The sequence below is a fragment of the Oryza brachyantha genome, chromosome 4, assembly GCF_000231095.2.
Source record: "Oryza brachyantha chromosome 4, ObraRS2, whole genome shotgun sequence".
Lineage (NCBI taxonomy): Eukaryota > Viridiplantae > Streptophyta > Magnoliopsida > Poales > Poaceae > Oryza > Oryza brachyantha.
The window spans coordinates 17,913,814-17,934,435 of NC_023166.2; the positions used below are offsets into that span (position 1 = coordinate 17,913,814).

At 41.5% G+C, this 20,622-nt stretch overlaps 3 protein-coding genes across 3 annotated transcripts; all 3 read left to right on the forward strand.

Annotated features, from left to right (window-relative positions):
• The first annotated feature begins 3,866 nt into the window (after nt 1-3,866).
• LOC102715010 (60S ribosomal protein L7-3-like) lies at nt 3,867-6,372 on the forward strand. Its single transcript, XM_006652717.3, has 7 exons — nt 3,867-3,952; nt 4,051-4,230; nt 4,788-4,885; nt 4,981-5,038; nt 5,126-5,205; nt 5,674-5,776; nt 5,861-6,372. The coding sequence occupies exons 2-7, from the start codon at nt 4,051-4,053 to the stop codon at nt 6,074-6,076; spliced, it is 735 nt and encodes a 244-aa protein (XP_006652780.2). The 5' UTR covers nt 3,867-3,952; the 3' UTR covers nt 6,077-6,372.
• Nucleotides 6,373-9,872: 3,500 nt separating this feature from the next.
• LOC102715294 (60S ribosomal protein L7-3-like) lies at nt 9,873-12,392 on the forward strand. The gene is made up of 7 exons (XM_006652718.3): nt 9,873-9,964; nt 10,063-10,242; nt 10,956-11,053; nt 11,148-11,205; nt 11,295-11,374; nt 11,833-11,935; nt 12,021-12,392. The coding sequence occupies exons 2-7, from the start codon at nt 10,063-10,065 to the stop codon at nt 12,234-12,236; spliced, it is 735 nt and encodes a 244-aa protein (XP_006652781.2). The 5' UTR covers nt 9,873-9,964; the 3' UTR covers nt 12,237-12,392.
• A 5,240-nt stretch (nt 12,393-17,632) lies between these two features.
• On the forward strand, nt 17,633-20,127 carry LOC102715572 (60S ribosomal protein L7-3-like). The gene is made up of 7 exons (XM_006652719.2): nt 17,633-17,717; nt 17,816-17,995; nt 18,679-18,776; nt 18,872-18,929; nt 19,015-19,094; nt 19,542-19,644; nt 19,723-20,127. The coding sequence occupies exons 2-7, from the start codon at nt 17,816-17,818 to the stop codon at nt 19,936-19,938; spliced, it is 735 nt and encodes a 244-aa protein (XP_006652782.1). The 5' UTR covers nt 17,633-17,717; the 3' UTR covers nt 19,939-20,127.
• Nucleotides 20,128-20,622: the final 495 nt, after the last annotated feature.

Here is a 20,622-nt window from a genome sequence, read left to right on the forward strand (position 1 = left end):
ATATGCACAGCCGTCAGAATGCAAGATGTCTTGTAAAGGAAACAGGTCGTGTTAAAACCATGCACAATACTTCGAGATGGCTAGTGGTAGCTCACGGTCGGAATTAGTGGACATGCTGATCGACCTCGGAGCTTTCTGGATGCTCCGTAGCCTTGCGCACAACTAGGGGTGGAAAAAAGAAAACTTGAACCCCGTGGCTCAGATCGGCTCGACTTGTAGCCTTAGGGGCTTGAGGCCCGTCTAATTATCAAATTTTTTTTTCAAAAACATCTAAATAAAATATTAAACATTAATGAAAAATCAATTACATAGTTAAGATATAACCATAAGATGAATCTTTTTGAGTCTACCATAAATGCTATAATAACCCACATGTACTAATGACGAATTTATTAGGCTTAAAAGATTCGTCTCTTACAGGCGAGCCATGAAATTTGTTTTTGTTTGTGTCCGAAAATTATTTCTGACATCCAGTCAAACGTTCGACGTGAAAAAAAAATCTTTTTCGAACTAAACGCGCCCTTAATGAGTCGAGCTAAGCTGAGATCATATCTCGTGAGCCGATTGTTTAGCTTGTTAGTATAAAGATCACTATATATATTTATATATCTAAAATTTATTATCTACTCCCTCCATCCTAAAATAAATTAACTCATAGTTTCAATCTTGTCATAAAATAAATCAACTTCTTTGCTCTTACCTACCGTTGGTTCACAGATCGAAAATTTTGTATCCCTTTAATACCCCTCATCTACCAACCCACCAACATTTTTTTGCGAGTAATAATGGATATTTTAATCATTTGGCTAACTCATTAATTCTTTCGTGAAAAGCTATGGTGGATTTTTGACAGAGTAGTGTTTAGGCCTATAGTCGTATTCAAACTATTATATTTTATGAGTTATTTATTAGTTAGCCTATATTCTTATGTTAAAATATAATAAATAATAAATCTATGTATTATAGATATGGTTTAAATGGGATACATCACATTAACAAGTCTAACGAGCCATCTCGTGAGCCGATCGAGCTAAGACTTTTAACTGGTTAACATTAATAAAATATATAAATAAAAAGTTATATATAAATTTAAATTTTGATACACAGACAAACACGTAAAAAAGATAACGAAGACAGTACCGCCGATCGAGTGCTCGATTGGTCCCAGGACCCAAGTCACCTCGGCCTGCCTTTTTGGCTTATCAGATCAACCGCTGATGCACGTGCCTATATTATTAGAGCAAGACTAATAATATAACCATTATAAAATTTTTTATAGTCTTTTCTTAGCTCACCCATATACTAGTTAGCTTTTTATCATTAATGCAGGACCCACATATCACTCTTATAGAGTTTTTTAATTTCTGTGTCCAAACTAGCTGTAAGCTTACAGCTTAATTACACACTCTCGTCTTCTCTCTCATTCACATCATTCACATAAGTATATAACCATCTTCTGTTATAACTATCAACCAACAGCCCGGGCGGTACGTGCTGTTGACAACTGAGAGTGGTAAGCCAAGGCGTCAAGTGTACATGATCAGCGGCAACAGTGGCAATGCCAAGTCGGTGGACACGTTTTATCCGTCTCGTCCTCCGCCGCTGTGGACAGTGCCGTGCAACCGTGGATTGTAGTGCACGCCCGGTCGCCACACAAGTCCGCCTATCCCCCGCCACGTCCACGCGGAACAGGCCCCACGTCGCAGTCCACGTCCTCCAGTAGCCCCCGGTGTCACTGTTCGCTCTCGAGGGAGACAGCCAAGACAGGGGGCCATGGCTCAAGGAAATATGACTGAGCATGAATGCAAGATGGATTTGTAGAGGATTAGCTTGGTCGCTAAGAGATGATATATCATATCATACATTCTGAAAAATATCATACATTCTGAAAATAGACGGCGTGAGGAAAAAATATGTTTCAACAGATCTTCAACCTCATCATCTACAAATAAAACATCATCTATATACAAAACGTGAAACTCCAAATATAGATAGATGATCCTCTTATCCGTCCATATCTTAACACATAATCACGAAAGAAGAGCAGTATCACTATGAGAGGAGAATGTTACAAAATAGTATTAAACTATATATGAATGATGAATATGGATGTTCTGTTGGAACGATACAGGATACGAATAAAGAATATATTTTGGATAATCTTCCAAATAATAATATAGATGATAAAAGTTAGATGAGCGGTTAGAAATGCTCTAGGTGGGTAGTCCTGCTGACTAGGAGTACTAATCAAGTTCGACTAAACTGGTGTGTTCACTGCTTCGCTGAAATTAAACATAAATGAGACAATATACAAACAATTAAAAAATAATTTATAGATAAATTTCTTTATACATGTTTGATTTAAAAACAAAAATTATAAAATAAACCATCATGAAAAACCTTAAAATCAACTCTAATTATAAATTTAAAAATTCAAATTTTAGCATATAATATAACTATAAATGAAAGAATAATTTTAGAAGGTACCAAGAGGTGCCACTGTTTTCTATGTAAAATTTAATATCTATTGATACTTTAGGTACTAGAAGGTACCAAATTTTATATAGAAAAGAGTGGTAACTCGTGTTACCTCATTAAGGATGAAAAAAAACTCTAAATGAAAAAGATAAGAACCAATGTTCTTGCCACACACATGTATACGTAGACTTGCTATATTGAGGTGGTGTTTAGATTGAGAAAATTTTTAGGAGAATGTCACGTCAAATGTTTGATCGGACGTCGGAAGGGGTTTTTGGACACGAATGAAAAAACGAATTTCACGGCTAGCCTAGAAACCGCGAGACGAATCTTTTGAGCCTAACTAATCTGTCATTGGAACATGTTGGTTACTGTAGCACTTATAGCTAATCAAGGACTAATTAGGCTCAAAAGATTCGTCTCAAGATTTCTTTCATAACTGTACAATTAGTTTTTTTGGTTCATCTATGTTTAATATTTTTATTAGGTGTCCAAAAACTCGATGTGATGTTTTTGAAGAAAAATTTTGATAGAAAATACTTTGGGTACTACGTGGCCGTACAATCCGTGTATGACCCGGACCTACACGGATCGTACGACGTGGTACATATAGCGGCATTGATTGGATTAGGCCCTACCAATTACTAGGAGTACAGGACTCGATCACTCGAGTACCTTTTGGATACGGGGCTCAAGCCCCGCTGATAAAAAAAAATTGATTAGGGGTCGTTTGGCTTTTTAAGAAAAAAAAATCGGCTAACATATTTGTAAATAAAAAAGTTTATAAATATATTTTTATATACGTGTTATTAGCTGCTAAAAAGCCAAAACTAAATAAACTAAGATTAAAAACATTAAAATCTAATTAAAATTTAAGTTTGATAAGCATAATCAAAAGCTAAAAGACGAGTATGATAATATCATGACAAGTGCCGCGTATAACTCAGTAACACAAAACTGTGAAACTCTGGAAATTCAGGTTGGCCAACCAAAAAAAGCCCGGTGTCAATTTTTCTCCAACTTTAATTCCACGTTAGTACTCCTCTTGTTAATTTAACTTTTGTTTACTGCAAGTGTGCAACTAGGCAAACGCCCCCTATTTGCTCTCAGGTCAGTTCTTTTGCTCCTGCAAGACAGCAAGACTGCAAACCCACCCCCTTGCAAATGGAAAAACCTTTCAGTAGATATTGTGGTATGGGCCTAAACAAGTTAACTACAGCTACACTGGTTTCCACTTGGGCTTCCATCTAGCGCAGCGTAAAGAACAAACGTGGGCCAACGAACCCCAGAAAGATGGCCCAAAACGTCCGGCCCAGTATGGCCCAATTTCGATCCAATCGCAGCCGTCGGATCACCCTCCCGAACCCTAGCTACCAAAAGCCCCCTAATTAAGCCCGCCTCCCACTCGCTTGGCCGCCGCCGCCGCCGCCTCTCACCGCTTCTCCGTCTCCTCCTCCCTACGCAGTTCGTCGAGGTAAGAGCTCATCGCCGGAAGCCATTGCTAGGTTGTTGCCCATCTCTGTTCGTTCCTTGTCCCGATCTGAACCCGCGTCGTTCCGCTACGTTGCGCAGATGGCGTCCGAGGCGGCTAAGGTGGTGGTGCCGGAGTCCGTGCTGCGCAAGAGGAAGCGGGAGGAGCTGTGGGCGGCCGCGAGCAAGGAGAAGGCCGTGGCCGAGAAGAAGAAGTCCATCGAGAGCCGCAAGCTCATCTTCGCCCGCGCCAAGCAGTACGCCGAGGAGTACGAGGCCCAGGTCAGATCGTTGGTCCCTCTTGATTGTCTCTGTCACAAGCCAGATTTTGCGTGCACGACACTTTGTCGAGAAAGATTCATTCAGAGCGTTGCAAATATTTATGCTTTGGGATATATGTACGTTAGATTGTTGCTCACTGCCCACGATGCTTTGTTAACACACAAATAAGCGTTTAGATCATTCTAATGCCAGTATTAACGAGCTCTAATCAAACCTTACATGATATGCTTCCAATAGGTTGCATTGCAAAAAGTACCAAGTACAGGTAGTCAACCATGGGGGTTGGGAAATTGAGAGGATTTTTAGTGAGACGCGTTAGGCCATTTCAGAAGGCTGTTAGGTGTTCCGGCAGCACTACATGAGCTACATTTTATCTTTTAACACTCAAATTGACTCAAAGTGTTGTTGCATCTTGATGTGATTGGCACATAACTCTCATTTAGTGTATATGGTCGTAGTGATTGTTTGTAGCTGATAAAACAGTTCAGGCTCCATGAAGATTGAACACGATTTGAGTAGTGTGTTGTAATTTATTCTAACATTAATGTTGGGAACAGGAGAAGGAACTGGTGCAGCTTAAGCGTGAGGCTCGGATGAAGGGTGGTTTCTATGTCAGTCCCGAGGAAAAGTTGCTTTTTGTAGTCCGTATCCGTGGGTAAGGAACCAGTTAGCTTATGTTACCAAATATCTGATTGTAGATAACTTATCGTCCATTTCCTTATGCTAATGTTCGAAATATGTTGAATGTAGTATCAATGCCATGCACCCCAAGACCAGGAAGATATTGCAGCTGTTGCGTTTGAGGCAGGTGTGTGTGGGTTACACAGTTATTTGAATGCATCTATATAGAAATTTTGATCAGTTCCATCAATTGAGGAAAATGTTGATTTCACAGATCTTTAATGGAGTGTTCTTGAAGGTCAACAAAGCCACCATTAACATGCTACGCAGGGTTGAGCCATACGTTGCATATGGGTAAGATTTCATAATTTCATTTGGACCTGATGTATTTGGGTTATGTGATACCTTGATACTTCATTTGGAATAATCATGAATCACATCATCCATATGAACTTTTTGTTGTTTTGCTAGAATTGTTTTCTTGGCATATTTAACTATTATTTGTTGGTTTTATTGTTCACCAGACAGTCTGTAGTGTCTGATACCTCTTTGCTATTTAGAAATGTGTTGCTAGATTAGAATTGTGATATTGGATGTGACAAGACACTTCAAAATGAAAGGCTTTTACAATTGCCTACTCTGAATTTGTATTGCGAAGTAGTAACTGTTTGTCTCTTTGCATTATTGTGTTCTGAATATGTTCTGAACTAATTGTAGCTAATTTCAGTTCATTTGAACCTGCTAGTGTCAGAAATGCTCAAGCGTGTGATGACTTGTGAGTTGATTTATTGATCTTACTAAATTAGTGATTATATGTTTTAGGTACCCGAATTTGAAGAGTGTCCGTGAATTGATCTACAAGAGGGGCTATGGAAAGCTCAACAAGCAAAGAATTCCTCTAACGAACAACAAAGTCATTGAGGAGGTGGCCACCTTGAATCATTCAGTTTTTCTACCTTTACTATGTACTATGCCAATTAGTGGCTTACAGTCTTGGTGTTTGAATCAGGGTTTGGGTAAGCATGACATCATCTGCATCGAGGATCTTGTTCATGAGATCATGACTGTTGGCCCGCATTTCAAGGAGGCGAACAACTTCCTCTGGCCATTCAAGCTGAAGGCACCACTGGGAGGCCTGATGAAGAAGAGGAACCACTACGTGGAGGGTGGTGATGCTGGTAACCGTGAGAACTACATCAACGAACTCATCAGAAGGATGAACTAGGTCCTCTATCCCATTGTTAGCGCCCTATGTTTGAGCGATAATTTAAAGTAAGCCTTGCTTTTCACTAGGTAGTGAATCAAGAAATCGTGCAATTTTGATATTCAGACCAGACCACCATGGACAAATCTGACTCTTTTATCAGGCGGTTTGATCTTATTCCTAAATTTGAAGTGTTTTCAATCGTGGTATGCGAACATGTGTTCCTTAGGTACTTATGGATCCGTCGCTTATGGGTTGACAACTTGACAAAGTTTATATATTATGTGAAAACTTTGAGCCACTTGACAAAGTTGATATACAGTACGTGTACGTTGCTGTTCAGCGGTTGGACCGTTTATAATACATAGCCTGACTTTGAACATGTCCCTGGTATATGCTACTCCCTCTGTCCCAAAATAAACCAATCTTTCATCCTTTATTTATAATCTTTGACTTTTCGTCTTATTCATTTTTTTTATTGATATTTTTGTTTTTATCAGATGATAAATCATGAATAGTATTTTACGTGTGACTAATTTTTTTTCTAATTTTCTGAAAAATTTTCAAATAAGACGGATGGTCAAACGCTGGGCATAAAAACCGAAGAATTGATTTTTTTTTGGGACAGAGGGAGTATGTATTATAATTCAACCGGTAGAGGATGACGACTTTAGGTTTGTCTCTTTCCCTCTTTGCCTCTTTGGGCTCCACCTGCACTCAGAGTCCGCTGTGAAGGGTAAGCCCCTCACTCCTCGTGCTCTAATGATAGAGTAGAAAGTATTTTCATTGTGAAGGGTAAGCCCTTCGATCTCCTTGCGCTCTAATGATAGAGTAAATATTTTGAGAGTAGGGTATGGTATGTGAGTTGTCACCCCTTACGAGCCACACCCCCTTTTAATATAGTGCTATAGGAGATCGGGAAACCGTAAGAGTAGATCGGGGGTGGACCTCGCTCTCATTCTCCCTAGTGACGATGTTGGGATTGGGTGAGCCTATTTCAAATGCCTATTTCCCATATTACTGGATTAGTTACTAATAGATTGACATACAATCCCAAATTGAAGCAAATTTTAAGAGATATGCATGTTTTGCCGATTTAAGAGCATTCTTAGCATATATATTGGATACTTCATCTCATCCTAAAAGAATAGAACATTTTCTATATTAGAGAGAGAAACTCCTCTCTCTCCTCACCCCATTTCTCAACATCCCATCTCCATAGGAGAACAATAGCGTTCTTTTGAAGTGGTAACCGCAAATAGATAACTGATATAAACGGATAACTTGTATTTTTTATTCTAGTCCTTACTTATTCTTTTAATTTGTTTTAGTTCTAGATTTCACAAAGCAATCCCCAACTAAGAAATAAATACCCATTTTGGTCCTTTTGATCCATTTTCCTCTTCTCTATCTCACTTCTTGAGCAAGTCATGAGGTGCCTATCTCTCCTTACCATATATATGGATCCTCTACCCTAGTGCAAATGCTAACCATCCATGTGAGTAGCATAATAAATCTATGTAATTAACAATGTCCATTTACTATAGAGCGTAGATACGATTAAAGAAGGGTACTATCATTTACTGTAGTAAGGTTACTCAAGCATGCCATATGGCCATTCACTCGACTAGATGGCCACCAAACAATCTAATGCACAACATCAAATGTAGAGGATCCCATCTCGCTCACCATCATCCTTTGCCAGCCGCCGCCATCTCCTTCATCTTCATTTGGCTTAGTCATCACCTCCTCAACAACAGGATTGCTTAAGCAGATTCAGCCTAGGTTGCTCGGTGACAACACGACGAATCAACTACCACAATTTATTGACGACGACGATGCTCCTCACATGCTCAATTGATGCAACTGTAGTAGGATTGGTAGTTTTCCCCACGGGGCTAGGGACCGAGGGTGAGGCCTGTGGAGATTCCCCTCTCCGAACTCGGTAATAACCAGTGGCGGGATGGGGAATGAAATCACCTACAGATTTCTCGCGAGCCCTGAAGTCTATATTACCCTATTCATAAAAAAACAGTACACTAAAAAACCCAACATCCTAAAGTTATATATACTACTTAATGCAAACCATTAACCCCAATCCTCATTCATCACTGTTGATGGCTTGTTGTCGCCTGTCCTCAACTCCGCATGATCGAGCCTATTGCCATGCTGACCAACGTCATCTTTGATACGACTGTTGTGTTCTTGCTTGGCTCCTACATTGATTGCTCACTCTCTCTCCCAAGGGGGTTAAGGTTTTTCTTCCTATCTCAAAAGATGAGACAATCTCAACCATCCATTCAAATCTTGAATCAATGGCTCAGATTCTTTCGACTTTTGTACTGCAGATGGGCTGAGAGCAAATACTCCATATGGAGCAATTTTTGGCCCAACCAAACCCCACTTTTCTTCAGGGCGATGCGGGGATTACAAGGCAGAGTCACACATTGGGCATGCCCATGCTGCTTGGTTCCAAAGCATTCTGCGTGTGATTAAAAAGAATTCAGAACGAAAATGCCACCGTGCACACGTTGAGCTCTTTCGTTTACACCTCATAGGCACGATCGTTACTTTTTGGAAACAAAATGCCATTGAAATCTTTATCTCTTCGGAAAATCCGGCAAGAACGGCATATTTGCATATTCGGAAAATCTTCCTTCTTTTGTTTTTTTCTTAAAAAAACAGATGTCATATTTATAAACGGAAAAATAATTTACGAATAACATTTTGATATGCATGTTTATAGCGATTTAAAAGCTAATACTTAAAAATAAACTACTATAAAAAATTTTAAAACCAACAATAAATTTAAGATTGAAAATTTAAATTTTAGGTTATAAGCATAAACAATCGAAAGATAGGAGGCGCAAAAATGCCATAGCAATCTTAATAGATATTGAAAATTTCAGTTGAATTGAAGATTTCAGTTGGATCGGAGAGATGAGGAGACTAGAGACGACCTAGAAAACTAGTTCGCCGGTATCACAAATGTGAGAACACACTAAACTTAATCAGTTTTCAGTGTCATTTTTATTGGCTAAACAACTTAACCGTGATTTCGCTGGTGTCACCATTGTAGGATAGCTCCGCCCCTGGAGACCTAGGCAATGGCGTCGGCGAGCCACCTCCGGAACCTCTCCATACGCTCCGGCGACAGAGCGATGCCCACCTCATGCCGCCGGAGCCGGAACGGTCCTCCGCCACGGACATCGCGTGTGTCGTACTTGATTAATTAATTATTAAAAAAATAAAATAGATTAATATAATTTTTAAAATAATTTTTCTATAGAAAATTTTTATAAAAAATATATCGTTTAACAGTTCGAAATGCGCATGTGCGAAAAACGAGCCGGATAAGTTAAATAGGGGGTGGCGAAAGCGGCCGTATCCGGGCTCGCCGCGCACCGCCTCGTCGCCGGCCGCGGCGCAGGTCGTGAAGCCGGGCCCTATGCAATTGCCGAGGTACTTTTCGGGGACGCGTGGACAGTACCTTGCAACCGTGGATTGTAGTGCACGCCCAGTCGCCACACAAGTCCGCTTATCCACCACGTCCACGCGAAACACGCCCCCGTCGCAGTCCACGTCCTCCAGTAAATGGAAAAACCTTACAGTAGATATTGTGGTATGGGCCTAAACAAGTTAACTACAGCTACACTGGTTTCCACTTGGGCTTCCATCTAGCGCAGCGTAAAGAACAAACGTAGGCCAACGAACTACAGAAAGATGGCCCAAAACATCCGGCCCACGATGGCCCAAGTTAGATCCAATCGTAGCCGTCGGATCACCCTCCCGAACCCTAGCCACAAAACCACCCCTACCTACTTAATCCCGCCTCCCACGGGCTAAGCCGCCGCCGCCGCCTCCGCCTCCCCATTTCCCCGTCTTCTCCTCCCTACGCAGTTCGTCGAGGTAAGAGCTCATCGCCGGAAGCCATTACTAGGTTGCTGCCCATCTCTGCTCGTTCCTTGTCCCGATCTGAGCCCGCGTCGTTCCGCTACGTTGCGCAGATGGCATCCGAGGCGGCCAAGGTGGTGGTGCCGGAGTCCGTGCTGCGCAAGAGGAAGCGGGAGGAGCTGTGGGCGGCCGCGAGCAAGGAGAAGGCTGTGGCCGAGAAGAAGAAGTCCATCGAGAGCCGCAAGCTCATCTTCGCCCGCGCCAAGCAGTACACCGAGGAGTACGAGTCCCAGGTCAGATCGTTGGCCCCTCTTGATTGTCTCTGTCACAATCGCCTCAACTTTGGGTTGGGGGTTAGATTTTCCGTGGCAAACGTGCGATTACTCGGGATCTGAGTTTGTTACGCTTAAATTAGGTTCTATTCGATGATTGCGAGATTCACTTCATCTTACACTCGGCTAGCACGATACGGTGTCGACAAAAATTCATTCAGAGCGTTGCAAATATATATATATATATATATATATATATATATATATATATATAATATAATATAATATAATATAATATGCTTTGGGATATATGTACGTTAGATTGTTGCTCACTGCCACGATGCTTTGCTAACACACAAATAAGTTCGTTTAGGTCATTCTAATGTGAGTGTTGACGAGCTCTTATCAAAAGTTGCACGGTATGCTTCCAATAGGTTGCATTGCAAAAAGTGCAGGTTGTCAACCATGGAGGTGGGGAAATTGAGAGGATTTTTAGAGAGGTCATTTCAGAATGCTGCAATTTGTTCTGGCAGCTATACTTGAGTTATATTTTTTCTTTTAACATTAAAGTTAAATTGTTGTTGCATCTTGATGTGGTCGACACATAACTCTCTTTTTAGTGTATATGATCGTAGTGATTGTTTGTAGCTGATAAAACAGTTCAGGCTCTATGAAAATTGAACACGATTTGAGTAGTGTGTTGTAATTTATTCTAACATTAATGCTGGGAACAGGAGAAGGAGCTGGTGCAGCTTAAGCGTGAGGCTCGGATGAAGGGTGGTTTCTATGTCAGTCCTGAGGAAAAGTTGCTTTTTGTGATCCGTATCCGTGGGTAAGGAGCCATTAGCTTAAGTCACCAAATATCTGATTGTAGACACCCTTTTGACCGATTCCTGATGCTAATGTTCGAAATATGTTGAATCTAGTATCAATGCCATGCACCCCAAGACCAGGAAGATATTGCAGCTGTTGCGTCTGAGGCAGGTGTGTGAGGGTTACATACACAGTTATTTGAATGCATCTATTGAAACTTTGATCAGTTACATCAATTGAGGAAAATGTTAATTTCACAGATCTTTAATGGAGTGTTCTTGAAGGTCAACAAAGCCACCGTTAACATGCTACGCAGGGTTGAGCCGTATGTTGCATATGGGTAAGATTTCATAATTTCATTTGGACGTAATGTATATGGATTATGTGATACGTTGATATTTCATTCGGAATAACCATGAGTCACATTATCCATTTGAATGATTTGTTGTTTTGCTAGAATTGTTTCTTGGGACATGTAACCATTATTTGTTTGTTTTGTTGTTCACCGGACAGACTGTAGTGACTTACACCTCTTTGATATTTAGAAACGTGTTGCTAGATTAGAATTGTGATATTGATTCTGACAAGACATCACAAAATGAAAGGCTTTTACAATTGCTCACTCTGAATTTGTATTGCCAAGTAGTAACTGTTTGTCTGTTTGCATTATTGTGTTCTGAATAAGAGTCCCGAACTAATTGTAGCCAATTTTACAGTTCATTTGAACTTGCTAGTGTCAGAAATGCTCGTGTGTGATGACTTGGTGAGCTGCTTACATAATTAGTGGTTATTTTTTAGGTACCCAAATTTGAAGAGTGTCCGTGAATTGATCTACAAGAGGGGCTATGGAAAGCTCAACAAGCAAAGAATTCCTCTAACGAACAACAAAGTCATTGAGGAGGTTTGCCACCTTGAATCATTCAGTTCTTCTACCTTTACTATGTACTATGTCAATATGTGGCTTACAGTCTTGGTGTTTGAATCAGGGTTTGGGTAAGCATGACATCATCTGCATTGAGGATCTTGTTCATGAAATCATGACTGTTGGCCCGCACTTCAAGGAGGCGAACAACTTCCTCTGGCCATTCAAGCTGAAGGCACCACTGGGAGGTCTGAAGAAGAAGAGGAACCACTACGTGGAGGGTGGTGATGCTGGTAACCGTGAGAACTACATCAATGAACTCATCAGAAGGATGAACTAGGTCCTTGATCCCATTGTTAGCGCCCTCTGTTTGAACGATAGTTTAATGTAAGCCTGTTTTCAAGTGAATCAAGAGAATTGTGCAATTTTGCTATTCAGATGAGACCACCATGTACAATCTTACCTTTTTATCAGGCGGTTTGTTCTTATTCCTAAATTTGAAGTGTTCTCATTCGTGGTATGCGAACATATGTTGATAAAAAGGTCACTTGACAAAGAAGAGGAACCACTACGTGGAGGGTGGTGATCCATTGCTAAGGCCAGAGGGCGAGCGAGCAGCTGGTGTCGTTGGCCGACGGCCGTGGTCCGTGGAGGTGGAGGTGGTGTTGGGAAAAAGGAGAGAAAAAAATATAAATGGAAAAAGAAAGGAAGGAAAAGGATAGAAAATATGAGGTAAAAAGAAAAACTTTAGGAAATTATTGGGTAGCTGAGAAAAAGGTAAAATCTAAAATTCATGAAAACTTTGGAGGGAGAAAATAAAATATGATTAATTTTCTTATTTATCGTTTGATTGATATTTTCATATTTAGTGCTAAATATGATATTGTGTAGGAAACTCTAGAGGAAATAAATTAGCAGTGACCTTTTTATTGATGTATATTACATGGCTGCCTTGTTAAAATTTTTGTCCTGTATAAACTCATAATTGAGAAAACGATGAGAAAGAAAAAATAGTAGCAGCTGCATTGTCTAAACTTTCAGCAAAAATTTTATTTTTAATGTCATAATCATAAACAACTTTCACAATATTGTGTGCACTACTTTTATCATTATGTGAAACATCAATTAGTTTTAATGCTACACTTTTATTTAGTTGCCAATTGTCATTAATAAAATGAGCAACTCCAAATATTATACGTTATACTAATAGAGAATGTGCATGTACTAAACATTTGGTTCAACACATCACCACCTTTCTCATAGATCATCTTTAAATCACGAGCCACCTTTTTCTCATAGATCATCTTTAAATCACGAGCCGTGGTCTGTCTACTAACAACTTAAAATCTATGATTATGATTATGAGTAGTTTTAATATAATTCTCAAATATGCTGGACACACAAAAGTTTAAGGGTAAATCTTGTTTAGCAATGAAATGAGTATAAGAAATACTCGTGCTACCTAGGGATCACACTCCCATGTGCGTCCATACTGTTAGGATTGTTGTCGGAGTTAGATTCCTTGTTTCTTAGCGCAAGCCTCAGCGTGCCTCTTCAAGTGACATGTTCCACCAGAATATTTTTCAGATAATTTAGACCTACATATTTTACATCTTGTGAAAGTTACCTGCTTTCCCACAGGGGTCGTCTCTTTGATTTGATCAAAATGTTGTTAAACACCAAAAGTTCTTGATCTTTTTGATCATGTATTTGTGGATGTACTCCCACTGGCATTCCTGATCCTTTAGAAGGCACCGGTGTTTCTTTGTGCACCACTGGCATTGGTGTTTACCTGATGACATCTTGATCGACATTCGGGTATGTTGGATCGAAGTCGCTTAGCTTGAAGGATGGGTAGTTTGAATCGTCCATCCTGAAATATTAGATTTATATGAAAGTAGAAATAAAAATTGAATCAATAAACACAATATATAAATTCCATACCTAATCAGCTCCACCTTTGCCTTGCAGTAGATATAGAAATTATAGAGATTTTTTTGTTAAAATCAAAAATCAAACTAGAGCACAACAACACTCAGCAGCTGAAGTTTGGATGGGCCAAGATGTTAAGGTGGGGTGTCCTATTTATAGGGAAAAAAAATCACATTTTCCAAAAAAAAATTAACAGCCCCAACGACTTTTTGTTTGGGAAATAGCTGTTGGGGGACATGTTGCAGACACGGTCGAGCCCACCTGCCCTACCCCGCCGTTGTGGCATGGGCCAACCGTCGGCGACCCGGCGGCCGGCCTGCTCTGCGGTGCCGCCACGTGGGATGCGATCGGACCCACGGCCCACGCGCGCGTCAGCGGCCCGCCCGTCTTGGCGCCTCCCCTCCCCTTCATATTTAGAATGAATATGTCCACAAGAGATTACTCGACCTAACGTGAAGTTTATCTAAGGTTCTTAACTCAAAATCAGGAATATATACCCTAAATTCACACAAACCGTTCACCGTCAAACCGTTCACCGAAAGTCACATGGCAGTATTGAATCTAGGTTTACCTAGTTTCATTGAGGTAGCATACGGTGGGCCCACATGTCAGCAGCATATTCTTCCTATATTCTTTGCTTTTATCTCTCCTAACTACATCTCAACATCGCAGATATCGCCACCGTTGCACCCGCCGCAGATGTCGGCCAGAGCGCGCAACCTTTCCTCACCTCGCCGTCTGGCTGTATGCGATGTACCTTCGCTGCCGTGGATAGCTCGGGCGGGGCGGTGGCCCAGGCGCTGATGCCTGCTACAAGACTTCGACAGTGTGTCGGAGTCTAAGTGTACCCTCGTCAACGGTGCTGACATGTGCGATCTGGCATTCTCACCGATGGGGCTTGAGCTCTTCGCGGGCGGGCACTCTTTATGGACGGGATTTTACTTTTTAACACTTGTAAGATTGAGATTTTATTTGACATCCTGACGCACTATCATTGACTCAAATGATCCCATATGTCATACTCACAAGTATCAACATAAACAATTGACCAACGAAAAAAGTGTCAAATCATCAAATTTATCGTCTCATTGTCACCTTCGATGGACGTGCTCCCGCCGCCGTCGACCACGACCAGCGTGAAGCTTCTGACGCCGCCGGCGCCGGGAGCTCAGACTCCTCTTCCGGAGATTATTGGAGTTGACTCGCTTTGTGTGCTCACCCCAATTCTTGATTCATTAAAATATGTCAATTTCAACTGCAGAACATAATAAAATATCATCTAATTTATTATGTTGTCATAATGATTGAAATAGACGATGTTTCTTTAGTTGAGAAAAGCAGCACTCGTCTTGTTGAAGCCATGCGTGTGCCTGATTATTGTCGAACACTGCCATATTTTCGCATGGATACGTCGTCGCTGCAGCGCCATCTTCTCGGTGAAGGTGTCCGCGTTGGTGGAGAAGGTGGTGGCCTCGTTGGTGATCGAGCTTGTCGACATGGTCCGGGAGGCAGAGCGCTGACTGTCCGGTGAGTGCCCGGGCTGGGCAGAGGACCGCACTGGCGGCCACGACCCTTTCCAAATGACCGGTGGAAGAAGAGAGAGAGAGAGGAGAGCAACGGAGAGAAGGAAGAGAAAGCAAGGAAAAAATAAACAGGAAAAAAAATTAAAAACCTAACATGTAGGGCCAAAGTATGCCACATCAATAAAGCTTTGCAAAAAAAATGAGTCCATACTGCCGATTTATGCTAGGTTAGAAACACATATTTCTAATTTTAAGATTAAAAGATATCACATAGACTTGACGTTAAGTTAAGCGACCTCTGGTAAATTTATTCCTATTCAAAATCCAAACTAGCCCGCGCCCGCGAAAGCATTCTACAGTAACAGACCGTGCTGTTCAGTATGGGCCGTGCCATGTCGTGGGCCGTGCCATGCCGGCATGCTACTGTAAACAGGTCGTGCTGTTACGGGCCCGACGTGCCACCCCTCCAGACACGACACACGGTCGAACAGACCGTGCTAGCACGGCCTGGCCACTAGCGTGCTCGTGCTGGGCCATTTACTGTAGTAGTGTGCTTGGGCCGGCACGATGGGGCCCAGTCTATTTGGCTTTGACTACTAAAAGACGAGGATGATGATATCATGACAAGTTGCGCGTCTGAATAATTCAGTAACACGAACATGTGAAATTCTGGAAGTTCAGGTTCGCCAACCAAAAAAGGACACCGTCAATTTTTCTCCAACTTTAGTATTTCTTTTGAAGAAGTTAATTTCACTTTTGTTTGCTGCAATTGTGCAACTAGGCAAACGCCCCGTTTTGCTCTCAAAGGTCAGTTCGGTTGGTCCAGCAAGACTGCAAACCCCCTTGCAAATGAAAAAACCTTTCAGGAGATATTTTAGTATGGGCCTACATAAGTTTCTTTTAGAGAGGCATTTAACTATTTGCCATGTGACTATGACATGTGGATCCGGATCCACATGTCATAGACACATGAGATTAAGACCACTCGTGAGAGTGGCAAATAGTTAAATTTCCCTTTGGAGATGCTTTATGCCCCATGGGGCTAAACAAGTTAAGTAGAGCGGAATAAGTCCACTGGATCCCTCGACTTATCGTCCAGTCTATTTTTCGTTCTTGGATCGTAAAATCAGATACAACTGGTCCCTAAACTATCAAAACCGGAGCAAAAAGGTCCCTCGGCGGTTTTGAAGGTGGTTTTGGCTGACTTGGGGCATTTGACTAGGTCTCCGTCTCATGTGGCATTAACATGACACTTACGTAGCAATTATATGGCTAGTAGGCCCCACCATATTTATTTCTTTTGGGTAATTGACTATGGGCCCACGTGGGCCTGCCATTTTAAATCATTTTTTGTGTGCAGCTGACAAGTGGGCTCACTGTTTTTCTGATATATAATTGGCACGTAAGCGTCATGTCAATGCCACGTGGGATGGACATCTAGTTAAACTAGCCATGTAGGTAGGACTGAATAATGAGCCAGCTCGGATCGGTCCAGCTCGTTAAGATAACGAGCTGGCTCGGCTCAGCTCGTTATCGTAACGAGCTAAAAACCCAGCTCGGCTCGGCTCGTTATAAAGCTCGAGCTGGCTCGTTAGGCTCGTGAGCCATGCATAAAAAGTTAACCTAAATAATTTTTTAATAGGTTATACAAACAAATTTTTATTTCAATCATGCAAATCATATAAAATTGTATTTAAATATTAAAATTTGAACCAACAAATCACATGGTGAACTTATAAAGTACTAAACACATGCAGTCCAGGGTAAAATCAATGAACACCGGTGAATCTTGTGTCTTTGGTCTAGCTCGTTAGGCTCGCGAGCAGCTCACGAGCCAACTCGAGCTGGCTCGTTATCTCTAACGAGCTAAAATGCCAATTCGGCTCGTTAGAAAAATGAAACGAGCTGAGTCGAGCCGAGCCGAGTTTGTCACGAGTCGAGCGAGCTAACGAGCCACGAGCTTTCTGTCCACCTCTACATGTAGGAGTCAAGTTAGCCAAAACCGTCGAGAGATCTCTTTTGCGCGGGTTTTGATAGTGCAAGGACCGATTTTATCCAGTTTTACGATACCAAGACGAAAAACAGACTGAACAATAAGTTGAGAGACCTCAAGTGGACTTATTCCAACTAGAGCTACACTAGTTTCCACTTGGGCTTCCATCTAACTCAGCGTAAAGAACAGACATGGGTCAATGAACTCCAGAAAGATGGCCCGAACCATCCGGCCCAGGATGGCCCTAGTTCGATCCAATCGCGGCCGTCGAATCACCATCCCGAACCCTAGCCACCAAAACCCCACTACTTAAGCCGCCGGCGCCGCCGTCTCCCCGCTTCCCCGTCTGCTCCTCCCTACGCAGTTCGTCGAGGTAAAAGCTCATCGCCGGAAGCCATTCCTAGGTTGCTGCCCATCTCTGCTCGTTCCTTGTCCCGATCTGAGCCTGCGTCGTTTGGCTACGTTGCGCAGATGGCGTCCGAGGCGGCCAAGGTGGTGGTGCCGGAGTCCGTGCTGCGCAAGAGGAAGCGGGAGGAGCTGTGGGCGGCCGCGAGCAAGGAGAAGGCCGTGGCCGAGAAGAAGAAGTCCATCGAGAGCCGCAAGCTCATCTTCGCCCGCGCCAAGCAGTACGCCGAGGAGTACGAGTCCCAGGTCAGATCGCTGGCCCCTCTTGATTGTCTCTGTCACAAGCGCCTCAACTTTGGATTGAGGGTTAGATTTTGCGTGGCAAACGTGCGAGTACGCGGGAGCTGAGTTTGGTACGCGCAAATTAGGTTCTATTCGATGAGTGCGAGATTCACTTCTTACACTCGGCTAACCCGATACGGTGTCGACTAAGATTCATTCATAGCGTTGCAAATATTTATGCTTTGCGATATATCTACGTTAGATTGTTGATCATTGCCCACGATGCTTTGTTCACACACAAATAAGTTCGTTTAGGTCATTCTAATGTTAGATTATTGATCATTGCCCACGATGCTCTAATCAAAAGATGCATGATATGCTTCCAAGTTCCAATATGTTGCATTGCAAAAAGTACAGGTAGTCAACCATGGGGGTCGGAAATTGACAGGAATTTTAGTGAGGTGCGTTGGGCCATTTCAGAATGCTGTTAGGTGTTCTGGCAGCACTACATGAGCTACATTTTTATCCTATAACATTCAAATTGTTGTTGTATCTTGATGTGGTTGGCATATAACTCCCTTTTAGTGTATATGGTCGTAGACTCGTAGTGATTGTTTGTACCTGATAAAACTGTTCACGCTCAATGAAGATTGAAGACGATTTGAGTAGTGTGTTGTAATTTATTGTAACATTAATGTTGGGAACAGGAGAAGGAACTGGTGCAGCTTAAGCGTGAGGCTCGGATGAAGGGTGGTTTCTATGTCAGTCCTGAGGAAAAGTTGCTTTTTGTAGTCCGTATCCGTGGGTAAGCAACCAATTAGCTTATGTTACCAAATATCTGATTGTAGATTACTTATCGATTGTTTCCTGATGCTAATGTTTGAAATATGTTGAATGCAGTATCAATGCCATGCACCCCAAGACCAGGAAGATATTGCAGCTGTTGCGTTTGAGGCAGGTGTGTGTGGGTTACACAGTTATTTGAATGCATCTGTTGAAACTCTGATCAGTTCCGTGAATTGAGGAAAACGTTAATTTCACAGATATTTAATGGAGTATTCTTGAAGGTCAACAAAGCCACCATTAACATGCTACGCAGGGTTGAGCCGTATGTTGCATATGGGTAAGATTTTGTAATTTCATTTGGACCTAATGTATAAGTATTATGTGACACCTTGATATTTCATTTGGAATAACCATGAGTCACATCATCCATTTGAGCGTTTTGTTTTTTTTCTAGAATTGTTTTCTTGGCACATGTAACTATTATTTGTTGGTTTTATTGTTCACCAGGCAGTCTGTAGTGTCTTACACCTCTTTGCTATTTAGGAATGTGTTGCTAGGTTAGAATTATGATATTGGATGTGACAAGACATTTCAAAATGAAAGGCTTTTACAATTGCTCACTCTTAATTTGTATTGCCAAGTAGTAACTGTTTGTCTATTTGCATTATTGTGTTCTGAACTAATTGTAGCCAATTTTACAGTTCATTTGAACTTGCTTGTGTCAGAAATGCTCAAGCATGTGATGACTAGTGAGTTGCTCACTAAATTAGTGATTATGTTTTAGATACCCAAATTTGAAGAGTGTCCGTGAGTTGATCTACAAGAGGGGCTATGGAAAGCTCAACAAGCAAAGAATTCCTCTAACGAACAACAAAATCATTGAGGAGGTTTGCCTACTTGAATCATTCAATTTTTCTACCTTTACTATGTCAATTAGTGGCTTACAGTCTTGGTGTTTGAATCAGGGTTTGGGTAAGCATGACATCATCTGCATCGAGGATCTTGTTCATGAAATCATGACTGTTGGCCCGCACTTCAAGGAGGCGAACAACTTCCTCTGGCCATTCAAGCTGAAGGCACCACTGGGAGGTCTGAAGAAGAAGAGGAACCACTACGTGGAGGGTGGTGATGCTGGCAACCGTGAGGACTACATCAATGAACTCATCAGAAGGATGAATTAGCTCCTCGATCCCATCGTTAGCGGCATATGTTTGAACTATGTTTGAACGATAATTTAAAGTAAGCTTATTGAGTGAATCAAGAAAATTGTGCAATTTTGATATTCAGACCGGACCATCATGGATTAATCTGACCTCTTTATCAGGCGGTTTGTTATTTTTCCTGAATTTGAAGTGTTTTCAATCGTGGCATGAACTGTGTTGCTTAGGTACTTATGGATCCTTCGCTTATGTGTTTTGGGGTGTCCTGTTTCATACTAAGGCATATCCAGCAAACCAAATATACTCAGGCCAACCAAACACACTCAGGCATGTCTTTTGGGTTGTCCTGTTTCATACTTGTGCGTAATCTAATGGAGTAAGATTTTTTATTTTAAAACGAAAGGAGTAATTATCTACTCTTTCCATATGTATTAAGCATTTACTGTTGATAGGAACTTTGATCCTTACTCTTATTGAAACTTTTTACAGTAATCATTTATTTATTATCTTGACTCGTTTTATCACTAAAAGTACTTTAAACGTAATAAATATTTATATATTACTATTATTGAATAAAACAGCTATTTAAACGTCGAGTTTAAAAAACCAAAACATGGTGCAATAAAAGAAATGGAGAGAGTGCGAGGATATTCTCAAGATTAAAAGAGAGGCCCGGCAGGCCGAATCTTGTGGTGTACTCTGTAC

Excerpts from the sequence above, each read along its gene's own strand:
- LOC102715010 (XM_006652717.3), top strand. The coding sequence starts at position 4,051 with ATGGCGTCCGAGGCGGCTAAGGTGGTGGTGCCGGAGTCCGTGCTGCGC. Across the intron at positions 4,231-4,787 it reads CCGAGGAGTACGAGGCCCAG|GAGAAGGAACTGGTGCAGCT; the intron begins GTCAGATCGTTG and ends TGTTGGGAACAG. Across the intron at positions 4,886-4,980 it reads TTTGTAGTCCGTATCCGTGG|TATCAATGCCATGCACCCCA; the intron begins GTAAGGAACCAG and ends TGTTGAATGTAG.
- LOC102715294 (XM_006652718.3), top strand. The coding sequence starts at position 10,063 with ATGGCATCCGAGGCGGCCAAGGTGGTGGTGCCGGAGTCCGTGCTGCGC. Across the intron at positions 10,243-10,955 it reads CCGAGGAGTACGAGTCCCAG|GAGAAGGAGCTGGTGCAGCT; the intron begins GTCAGATCGTTG and ends TGCTGGGAACAG. Across the intron at positions 11,054-11,147 it reads TTTGTGATCCGTATCCGTGG|TATCAATGCCATGCACCCCA; the intron begins GTAAGGAGCCAT and ends TGTTGAATCTAG.
- LOC102715572 (XM_006652719.2), top strand. The coding sequence starts at position 17,816 with ATGGCGTCCGAGGCGGCCAAGGTGGTGGTGCCGGAGTCCGTGCTGCGC. Across the intron at positions 17,996-18,678 it reads CCGAGGAGTACGAGTCCCAG|GAGAAGGAACTGGTGCAGCT; the intron begins GTCAGATCGCTG and ends TGTTGGGAACAG. Across the intron at positions 18,777-18,871 it reads TTTGTAGTCCGTATCCGTGG|TATCAATGCCATGCACCCCA; the intron begins GTAAGCAACCAA and ends TGTTGAATGCAG.